Genomic DNA, 11,073 nt, shown 5'->3' with positions numbered 1-11,073 from the left:
TTCCTAGTGCTAGATACTGGGGGGAGGGGGGAAGAGTCTCCCTTATAACATATGCTGCAATTGTGACATCACTTTATTAATGGCAAGATCCATTAGCACATGGAAATAACTTTCTAAGTGGAATCAAAATACTAGATTTCTTCCAGCCATCACTTGACAAACCCCTGTGGGAAAGTCCTGCTAGCCCTAAAGAGTTGGAGCGCCTGCCAAACGTGGAGGTGGGGTGGGGAGCTGGACATTTGGATCCAAACACCAATAGTAGCAAGTGTGTTCATCCCTGTCCATGTGGGCAGGGCTACAGGTATGGTTGACGGATCCCCTTAGAGTCCAACAAGTTTTCTACTAAGGAAGCAAAGTGGTAAAAGTTACTAGGAAGACAGGCCAGACAGTGAGGTGAGAACAGCTCTTTTCTCATAGGATTCTCCATTGTTTTTCAGATTGGAACAAGACTAATTCCTGGGATTTCTCAGCCGTGGCTGTCTGCCCCTCGTGAAGCTGTCCCCTCCCAGCCCATGTGGCTCTCCCCATGCCCCGAGCGTGCAACTGGTGCCGAACGCAATGTGTGTTTGTCAAACCATGGAAGTGGGCAAGTATGGCAAAAATGCCAGTCGAGCCGGAGAGCGAGGGGTCCTGTTGGAGCCTTTCATTCACCAGGTGGGCGGCCACAGCAGCATGATGCGCTACGATGACCACACTGTTTGCAAGCCCCTCATTTCCCGAGAACAGCGCTTCTACGAGTCCCTGCCCCCGGAAATGAAGGAGTTCACGCCTGAGTACAAAGGTGAGCCTCAGTGCTGCTGCACAATGTAGCTTCCCACTCTGTGGGGCTCCTGCAGCTGTGGGCAGGTTCTGTTTGTCATTTCCTTCACTACTGCTGCTCTCCAGTGATTTGATGTGAACTGTGTGGTGAGTAGAGGTGTTCTCGGAGTGTGTGTACAGGGCTGAGCGTGTGGCTGATGATCAAGGGATGATTTCAGTGCCATGCTTCAGTCTGAGAAGAGTTCTGAATTAGCTCCTGACTGAGCCATGTTCAGCGTATGTGGATCGGCCGGCAAAGTCCTGTTTTGAACCCTGCCCAGGTTGTCTCAGAAGGCTTGTCCTCCCACTCTTCACATTAAACAAGGAAGTTGTTAAACGGAGGCAATGGCTGCCTCTTTATGCAGCTGCATGCCGAGTGTGCTGGGTTCTGGCTTTCGCAGGGGAGAAATTAATATGGAGCTGTCACCAGGGTGAAGACCCTGCTTCTGGATGGCTGACCAAAGCAGAACTGAAAGTGCTGCTTCCTCTGAGCTTCCCCTAAGCTCCCCACAGTGCTCAACATTGCTCCCCCCGGCACTCAGCATTGCTCCCCACGGCGTGCAGCATTGAGTACAAATAGAACAGTGAAGTGGTTACCTTTGCTTTGTGGGCTTGACTGTATCAGCTCTTTTCAGTACTCTGGTTCTTATGGGGTGCATCTGTGGGAACAGACTTTGTGTGGAAAATGATACGAGCAAACTGCCAAGGCAAATGTTCTGAAGCTGGTGCTAAAAATGTGCATTCCTGGTTTTCCTGACCCACTTGCTGCTTATGAATATTCAGGGGAATGGGGGCATTCGGTGGCAGCAAAGCATGCTGAGCTGTCACCCCTTCAGGTGTGCACCTGACCTGCCTTGCAGGTACCCTGCCTTCCTGTAGACATGAAGAGACTCTGTCTTGGGTGGGCTGAGCTGTGTCTATGCCAGAGTAAGGCAGTTAGATCACTCCCTTGAGGAAGGACCGTTTCCTCTTGGCCTTTCTCAGCTCCTCAGCATTACCACTGTAACCTGCAGTCTGGATGAGGGGGGACTAGGTCCGATTTACAGATTCACCGTGCACTCCAGGTCAGAGTATGCTGCTGTGATTCGTGATAGTACGTTAAAGCTTGATGGATGTCTAGCTGGTCATCCCAAAGAGCTGGTGAAATCTTTACCCCTCCTGTATGTGCCACATTTGTCGCTGAAAAACTATTCACAGATGTGTCAGAGTGTGAAAACGTTCACTTGGAACTGAGTTTTCTACCCCTCCAAATGCAAACAGTCTCTAGGAGTCACCAGACTGACGAAGAGCACCAATAATCTTTCAAAGTGACCAAAAACTAAAACTAGCTGTGGTTTAAAGTCTTCCATCTCCCGCGGGACATGAGGAATTGCCCTTCCCTGTGGCCAGGCTTGGCAGAGTTAGATTTGCATGTATGTAATTTCAATGGAGGAGGATGTTTATTTTTAAGCATTTTTAAAATTTATCAGTTTAAATTTTCCCATTTGTGGGAAATTATGGGGGAGTCAGACATTTATTTAGTGACAGTAGATGTTGAGGTTCAAAAGGTTAAAGCTTTATAACCATTCAAACACGCACTGTCAACATCGGATGTCATACTATCCAAAGGAAATAGCCTTACATCAAATGCAAAGCTCTCAAGAGGCTGTTTCTTACGTTGCTGAGCTGTACATGTCTATGACTGTGGATGGAGAAATATTTTCACTGGTTTGTGTGTGTAGGGGAAACGTAAAAAACAGCTCCTTCCAAGCCTAGAGGTAGGTTACTACAGGTCACCTCTTCCAGACTCAGGTGGAAGCTTGAGTCGAGACCTGTGGGGAAGGGAGGTTTACAGCAGGGAAAGCATCCCCATTGGCACATGTCAGTACAGCTCACTCAAAGCTACTCCCTCAAGTCAAGGGGCAGAACTCCTGCCAGCTAAAACTCCTAGTTTCCCTCACTGCCCCCTTCTCCTCCTTCCACTCCCACTCTGGTTCTCTGCCTGGCCCAGGCTCTTTGGGAGGCACGTGCTCTGCATGGCACGTGCAGACTTCGGCTTCTCTTGTCCCCTTCCTGCCTGCGCACTAGGTTATCCACTTATTACCGTAACTCCATCGATTGACTGCTGCACAACAGGCTGCCTGCTCCTCATGCCCTTCGGGGGTGGGAGTCCAGAACCCCAGGATGGCATGCTTAAAAGTTGGGAGTTGCTGCCTTAGTCTGCCCAGGTACCCCCAGAGAGTGTTAGTGTGCCAAGGGGAAGCAGGCAGACTTACAAACGTGGGGCATACCTAGCTCAGGTGCTGCTTCTCACAGTCGTGCCTCCGTGAGGTAATCTTCACCTAACATGCTGGACACTGGGCTGGCTTCTCTGTGATTGTGCACCTGGTAACGAGGCAGAGTTGACAAATGCAAACAGCTCCCAAAAACGTGTCCCTTTCCCCTCCTTTTTATCAAATTTTGGAAAATTTCACCCTGCTCTGGAAACAAGGAGAGATGGCTCAAGGTGTGAGTGCAAACTCTCACAGCCAGCAGCAATTACTGCCTTGTCAGGGCTTCTACACAGGCCCCAGTCAGGGTTCCGCTTAGCAGTCTGAAGAGGAGCCCTGAGTTGGAGCTATACGGTGACATTCCCACTTCCTCTTGCCATCCCTGCAGGGTGGAGTTACCCAGTTAAGAACTGCCCCTCTCCCAACAGTATTTCCAGAGTCTGTAAGTTTAATGGTTTTCTCCGTGTTGCACTAACACACTCTCTGGGACATGTGGGGAGACTAGGGGCATTTCCATGCAAGCAATACTGTGCAGTAAGCTGGGTTGTAACTCTGCCACGCGCCAGCCTGCCGTGGTGCCGAGTGGCTGCGTGGGCCCAGCCGCCAAGCGCTAACAGCTACCTCGTGCGCTTTGCTGTAGAGCTGGCTGAAGCAGCATTACATTAGAGTGCCCTTGGGAACTTTTAATGCACAGCAGCAGGTTCATCCAGACAGTTAGTGTGCAGCACGCTGGAGCGCTCTAGATTTACACCCCCAGCTTGCCACACAGTCACTGCCCAGGTAGACGTGCCGAAGTGAGCAGCTCCTGACTTTCTAATGCCTGAGTATGGGGGCTTGGAGTCCAATGCCCTAGTGGGCACTGGGAGCTTGACTGCTCAAGCCACAGCCCCACCAGGGAGAACTTACGTGCACAATGGCTCTTAAGGAGACACCCTTGCCAATTGCTATGGACAGTTGTTGCATCAACCCCAGCTCTAGCTGCAGGCCTGCCCCATTATTAACACCCCCAAAGCACCACTGGAACTTGGTGGCAGGGGACTGTGGTGGCCTGTGCATGGAGGCTGCCTCAGGTGCAGGAGTGCCATGACCCACAGTAAGATCGCATCTCCAGGAATGCCGGCTCAGTAATCGGCTTGGTGTGCCCAGGTACGGTCCAGCAGCTTGGTGTGCCCAGGTACACTGTGCTTGGTGTGCCCAGGTACAGCCCAGTGGCTCCTCTCCCCGCAAACCTTAGAAAACTCCTCTGCGCTGATCCACCAAAACTGGCACAGGGCGCCAGAATAGGCTTGGGAGGCCCCATGGCCAGCAGCCAAACTAGCCGATTCGACTCCTGGGCAGCCCTTATGAGTCTCCAAAAAGCTGTGGGAACCCCAGTGAGCCCCATACTGGTGGGGGTGGCCCCAGCAGCTCACAAGGCAGGTAGTTCTTGTACCAGTGCCCGCCCTCTCACTGCAGGATCTTAATGCCTCCCAGCCACTTCCGGCTGTACCCTGCCAACACCGGGGAGAGGTGGGGAGCTGTTACCCTCTACACAGAGGGCCTGAGGCCCAGAGAAACCAAGACCACCTCCAAACATTTTGGTCTAAATGACTTACCCAGCATCACGTCGAAAGTCTGTGTCAGGGCCCGCATTTAAACCCAGCTCACCTGGGTCCCAGGCCAATGCCTTAGAGGTTTTTAAGGTCAGGCTTGACAAAGTCCTGGCTGGGATGATTTAGTTGGGGTTGGTCCTGCTTTGAGCAGGGAGTTGGACTAGATGACCTCCTGAGGTCTCTTACAACCCTAATCTTCTATGAGTCTATGATCAGGATTCTGGGGCTGAATTCCTGACCGGTACAAGATGTGTGATCCAGTGGTTAGACAGGATAGACAAGCAATAGATTTAGCACATTCACTCCCAAAGGCAACGTGGATGAGATCTGGGTTCTTTCCCCAGCTTTACCGGAAGTGACCTGCATCCTCAGTTGTTGTATCTCTTAAAATGAGGCAGTGGGGTAGGATAGCTGCCTGCTCCTACAGTAGGGTATGAGGCCTCAATAAAAAGGGCTGTTTGTGTAGAGCTCAGAAATATTATCAGCAGCCAGTGGAATGGGAATCTTGAACTCATGGCTGCAGGGTCCCAGAGCTGTCATGGCTTGCAGAACAGTTCCCTGATTGCATCTGTGCAGTATTGCTACAAGCTGGGTCACTCCTAGTGGCTGAGTGTGTACAGCCGGACACAGTCTCATGGAGCACTGGAAAAAGTCATTTCTGGAGCTGAAGACTAGTTCTCGCTGGGTACAGACTAGGGATAGGAGTGTTGTCTGAATCTTTCCTCCTGTTCTCTCTCTCTCGGGACAAAAGCTCCTATGTTTGATGGGGCTGTATCACAGCAACCTCTTGACCAAATGCCCCCACATTTGCATCATGAACTCTCCCCTGAGTCCTGAACTGCCATGTCCATTTTCAGTCAATCTGATTTAAATAGGGTTGAAAACTGGGCTTTAACAGAAACCCTGTTGTCACCCTCACTATGGAGTTGCTAGCATAACTAGGATAACTCCCAGAAGGGGTGTCTGGCATGTGCTGCCTCTGCTCGCTTCGTCATGCTGCTGAAGGGTAAAATGTCTGTTGTAACAATGTATCCCAATTTTGGACTACAAAAGCCAAGCCAGGAGACCAGAGATCTCAAGTGGAAATGCTTAATTCACTACCATGGACCCTTCTCTTGGTTCTCCAGTGATGGGCACATGGCTGTTATCACTTGCTGTCACAGGTAGGCACTCATTTAATTTAGACATGCAAAAAAGTGCATTAATGTTCTTTACTGAGTGAACTAGAAATCTGAATTGCTGATGACTTCTTCGAGCAAGAGCTCTGAGGGGTGCTGTTCAGAATGCCTACGTGAATTTCCTATCTGTCCTCCTAGAAGGGGACTGGAAAAGCACCTTGCTGAACTGAAGGCATCAGATAGACGCATCCATAAATATTTGGAGTGACCATCTGAGAGATGTTGCACCAACCCTCCCTTGGGCCCCTCCCATGGCAGTGTCAGTTCGGGAGTCACTAGTGTTCGGTTTAGACCACACCTTGAGCAGTGGCTTTGGAAGATACAGAGAGGCAACACTGCCTCAGCAAACAGACTGCTGTGCGCCTGGGTGCAGGGTGAACCTTGCTGCATTAGCTGAAGGGCAAGCTGCTGACGTGGCAGGAGGATAAGAGATGAAACTTCCAGGCTTTCTGCAAATTGGGGGAGATGTGTTGCTGGGTTCCCTATGGGGGGAGGGATAGCTCAGTGGTTTGAGTATTGGCCTGCTAAACCCAGGGCTGTGAGTTCAATCTTTGAGGGGGCCATTTAGGGATCTGGGGCAAAAATCTGTTTGGGGATTGGTCCTGCTTTGAGCAGGGGGTTGGACCGGATGACCACCTGAGATCCCTTCCAACCCTGATATTCTATGATCTATGATGACTGTGGAGGCTGCCCTGCCTGCAGGCGTTCAGCCGCAGTTTCTGTGCCCTCCTCTGCGGGGCTAGTGGCTGGGTGGGGTAGTTTGTCTGAGGAGTTTTCCCTTTGCAAGATTCTCATGCAGGTTGCAGCATCTCAGGTCCCTTCCCGCAGAACAGTTCCACAGTTCTAGATTTGTACTGGTGTTGTCTGCTTTCTCTTCCCTGCTGACAGCTCTTGCACTGCCAGTCGCAGACATGCGCGGCTACCCCTTGAGGGACTGCTTGGATTGAGATAAGCTGCCTCTCTTTGGCAGGTGTGGTGTCTGTCTGCTTTGAGGGAGACAGTGATGGCTACATTAACCTGGTAGCATATCCCTATGTGGAGAGCGAGGCCTTGGAGCAGGATGACATGCCAGAGAGGGACCAGCCTCGGCGCAAGCACTCCCGCAGGAGCCTTCACAGATCCAGCAGTGTCGGTGAGCACAAGGAGGAGAGACCCGGCCTGGCCGGTGACAACCCTGAGAGGTAAAAGGACTGGGGCTGGGAACAGTGCAGTCTGCAAGCACACCACTTCCTCATCCCTCGGTCAGCTCTGGGGCTTCCTGGCAGAATAGCTCTCCCTTGCACTTCCCATGTCATACACTGACTGGCCCCAGGCAGTGATGTAGTGCAGAGCTTGCTGGAGTGTGGTCCCTGGCTCACTTCTCAGTGCGCACACCTAGCTGTCATACACTGCCCACTTCTAGGCAGCATCTCGTCCCAGAGACTGGCCTGGTCCCTCCCTCTCTGAAGTATGCTCAGGCTGGAGCTATGAGGCCCCTGGAGACTAGCTGCCTCTGTGGTACATTCTTGAAGATCCCTGGGGCAAGCTCTCTGCCTTTGCACGCTGGGGTGGTCTAGGGGAAGGTTCCCCTTTCAGAAGGCTGTGCCCACTACCGATCCTGCTCCTGCTCTGTGCAGATAGGCCCCTCCAGCATGGAGGCTCTTCTGCAGGCTCGCCCAGGAAGAATTGCTGGCTTTCACTGAGACCAGAGACTGGCATTGCTGGGTTGGAGGTCAGGGCATGTAACAGGAGAGGGGATGGGGGAGATAATCCCTTGCCAGGAGAAGTTATTGGGTTCCAGTGCTGTAGTCTAACTCCTGTCTGTGACAGGTTAGCTGTCTAGTCAAGGACTCCCTAGCATGCATGTGTTCTTTTCTTTGTGCCAGCAGCATCCAAGAGACAAAGAGCCCCAAGGTGGAGCTGCACATCCATTCCGATGTTCCGTTTCAGATGCTGGATGGGAACAGCGGCCTGAGCTCGGAAAAGATCAGCTACAACCCATGGAGTCTGCGCTGCCATAAGCAGCAGCTGAGCCGCATGCGATCGGAGTCCAAGGACCGAAAGCTCTACAGTATCCTCCAGAAAGCAGAGCCAGGGCAGCTGGCTGCGTCTTCCAGAACGGTGCCAGCAAAGGCTTCCCACCTCTGCAAGGAGTGGCCGGCACCTCGCCCTTGGCTCATGCTCAGAGCACACGCTCCTTTTGCCATCAACACAAGCAGAACCAGCTGGGCCAAAGGCTGGGGCCCCTTTTCCATTATTCCTTCCATCTGTCCCTGCAGCAGTGTCTGTCCAGGCACCTGGGAGGAGAGTCAGGTTTCTGCCAAGGACACTGGCAGTGCCTGCTGGCTAGGTGCCATCTGTGTCACCAGGTCACGTCTCCCCTTCTGGGCCCTCTGACAGAGACTGGGCTCGTATTTTCCTGCCCAGTACTACTGTCTCGTGGGCTCTTTCCTTGTCTTCCATACTGGGCTCGTCATATTCCTCTCTTCTTGGCTGCTTTGTCACTGACTCCTTTTTGTCCCCTCGTGCCCACTCCCCAGCATGCGTTACAGATCCAGGAGTTCCCAGATAACTTGCTTGGTTCCTGGTGGTTGGCAGCTCTGAGAGATGAAATCTCCTTGACATGTTTTTTAGAGTTCCTTTTGCTGGAGAATGTGGTGCATCATTTCCGATTTCCCTGTGTGCTTGACCTGAAGATGGGGACCAGGCAGCATGGAGATGATGCTTCTGAAGAGAAGGCTGCTCGGCAGATGAAGAAGTGTGAACAGAGTACCTCAGCCACGCTGGGTGTGAGAGTTTGTGGAATGCAGGTACAGTATCCCAGGGATTGTCTGGGGCAGCCTGTGGCAGAAAGACATCTTCCACACCCCTCCTCGAACATCCCCAGCTACCTAGGGAAAGCACAGCAGGATAGTGCTCTCCGCTGGGCAGCGTTCCTGTGACACTTCTTCCTTCCCAGCCCCTTGACAGCCTGCTACCAGTCGTGTGTTCCAAAGAGCACATGCTGTTACACATCACTTCCCCCTCCATTCCACTGGAATGAAGGAGTCTGTAACTTCTCATGGTGTGGAATGGGCCATGGCCTGCTTTGCACAGTAACTATATGTACTGAGTGTTGTAGAGAAGTGCTAAAATCCAGCAAGCCTAATTAACAAGCTCAGTAACAATGTGGACACAAGAACAAATGGAGATAAACTGGCCATCAGGAAGTTTAGACTTGAAATTAGACAAAGGTTTCTAACCATCAGAGGAGTGAAGTTCTGGAACAGCCTTCCAAGGGGAGCAGTGGGGGCAAAAGACATATCTGGCTTCAAGACTAAGCTTAATAAGTTTATGGAGGGGATGGTATGATGGGACAGCCAATTAATTGCCAAAATTAGATCTTTGACTATTAGCAGTAAATATGCCCAACGGCCTGTGATGGGATGTTAGATGGGGTGGGATCTGAGTTACTACAGAGAATTCTTTCCTGGGTGTCTGGCTGGTGAGTCTTGCCCACATGCTCAGGGTTTAGCTGATTGCCATATTTGGGGTCAGGAAGGAATTTTCCTCCAGGGCAGATTGGCAGAGGCCCTGGGGGTTTTTCGCCTTCCTCTGCAGCGTGGGACACGGGTCACCTGCTGGAGGATTCTCTGCACCTTGAAGTCTTTAAACCATGATTTGAGGACTTCAATAGCTCAGACATAGGTTAGGGGTTTATTACAGGAGTGGGTGGGTGAGATTCTGTGGCCTGCGTTGTGCAGGAGGTCAGACTAGATGATCATAATGGTCCTTTCTGACCTTAAAGTCTATGACTCTCTAGTGAAGAGCCTAGCAATTGATGCCTATTCCAGCCAGGTCAGTGGTGCCTGGGGTCTTGTCTCAGTAGCATCTCTCATACAGTCACAGGCCACTTGTGGCTTCCTATACTTAGGGGAGAGGGGAGTTCCTTTCTTCCCTTCTGGGTATGCCCTGAAGCATAAGAATTGAGTGTCCTTGTACTCCTACTCTGGCTAGTGTGATGGGGAGATGCTGTTTACAGTGGAGGACCTGGACCTTTTCTGGAATCTGATTCTACAGCAGTGAGTGCCACGGGTTAGTCGTGTGCCACGGGTTAGTCATATGCCATGCTGAGGGGCAGACCCCTCTTAGCTATCCCTCCATTCCATGTGGCTCAGCTGCTGACACACTCAGCGCTGATCCATCTGGTCATGTGTGAAGTTTCTCCCCTCCCCCCTACTTTGGACACACTTTGCTGTGCTGACGGATGTGCTGCTCTCTACTCCTGGAAGGGGAAACCGGGCCTGGGCAGCCTTCAGTATCCCAGGCAGTGTGAGAAGGGAATGTCCCACCTTGCCTGTAAGGTTTCCAGGAGCACCAAAGGTTTTAGACAGACCTGCCTGCTGTTGAGTGTCAGGAGGTCCCCTCAGTGTCACTGCACAGGGCAGTCCAGTCTTTCACTGTAACGGTGTGTCACTCATGCTTCCCAGCTAATGTGAGCTCTGGTGTTCTAGGTCTATCAGCTGGACACAGGACATTACTTATGCAGAAATAAGTATTACGGCCGTGGTCTCTCCATCGAGGGGTTCCGCAATGCCCTCTACCAGTACCTCCACAATGGCCTAGAGCTGCGCAAGGACCTCTTTGAGCCCATACTCGCCAAACTCCGGAGCCTGAAGGCTGTGCTGGAGAGGCAGGCATCCTACCGCTTCTACTCCAGCTCCCTCCTCATCATTTACGACGGGAAGGACAATAGGGCAGGTATGTTCATGGAGCGCAGGGCAGAGATGCGCCTAAAGCGGGTGGACACCTCTCTCCCAGAGAGCCTGCAGGATGACACCAGCACAGAGCCCAGCCCTTCTGCCCTTCCCAAGGTGGATGTGCGCATGATTGACTTTGCACACAGCACATTCAAAGGGTTTCGGGATGACCCCACTGTGCATGATGGACCTGACATGGGCTATGTATTCGGGCTGGAAAGCCTCATCAACATAATGGAACAGATGCGGGAGGAGAACCAGTAGGCCTGGGCTGTGCCCGTTCATTCCTACCTGGTGGCGGGAGCAGGAAAAAGCAAACAACTTTGGTATTCAATGGTTCGCTCGCTCCCTTGTTTATAACTGTCCCCTGGGCTGGAAGAGCTGTGTGAGGAGTGTGAAGATCTCTGCCGTCCTGCTGCCCGTGTGGTTTTGACTGCACTGGCCTGACCTTCTGGAGGAGGCTCCCAGGGGCCCCGCTGGGTGTGCTGCTGTTGTGCATCAATCTCTTCATTGTGTATGCATTCTGGAAGGAGGACCT

The 11,073-nt window shown here is 52.0% G+C and overlaps 1 protein-coding gene across 2 annotated transcripts; it reads left to right on the top strand.

Annotated features, from left to right (window-relative positions):
• Nucleotides 1-558: 558 nt before the first annotated feature.
• IP6K1 (inositol hexakisphosphate kinase 1) lies at nucleotides 559-10,799 on the top strand. 2 transcript variants are annotated; one of them, XM_065408073.1, is made up of 5 exons: nucleotides 559-781; nucleotides 6,788-6,998; nucleotides 7,686-7,867; nucleotides 8,431-8,606; nucleotides 10,290-10,799. In XM_065408073.1, the coding sequence occupies exons 1-5, from the start codon at nucleotides 559-561 to the stop codon at nucleotides 10,797-10,799; spliced, it is 1,302 nt and encodes a 433-aa protein (XP_065264145.1). The 2 variants fall into 2 exon arrangements, with proteins under 2 accessions (XP_065264145.1, XP_065264144.1); XM_065408072.1 differs by having other exon boundaries at nucleotides 7,683-7,867.
• Nucleotides 10,800-11,073: the final 274 nt, after the last annotated feature.

This window comes from Emys orbicularis, chromosome 7, assembly GCF_028017835.1.
Source record: "Emys orbicularis isolate rEmyOrb1 chromosome 7, rEmyOrb1.hap1, whole genome shotgun sequence".
NCBI lineage: Eukaryota > Metazoa > Chordata > Testudines > Emydidae > Emys > Emys orbicularis.
This window is presented reverse-complemented; position numbering and strand designations above follow the sequence as displayed.

What these genes read in the sequence shown, in the direction of transcription:
- IP6K1 (XM_065408072.1), top strand. Translation starts at nt 559, where the DNA reads ATGTGTGTTTGTCAAACCATGGAAGTGGGCAAGTATGGCAAAAATGCC. An exon ending in GTTCACGCCTGAGTACAAAG is followed by an intron (nt 782 to 6,787) that starts GTGAGCCTCAGT and finishes TCTCTTTGGCAG; the next exon opens with GTGTGGTGTCTGTCTGCTTT. An exon ending in CAAGGACCGAAAGCTCTACA is followed by an intron (nt 7,868 to 8,430) that starts GTATCCTCCAGA and finishes CATGTTTTTTAG; the next exon opens with AGTTCCTTTTGCTGGAGAAT.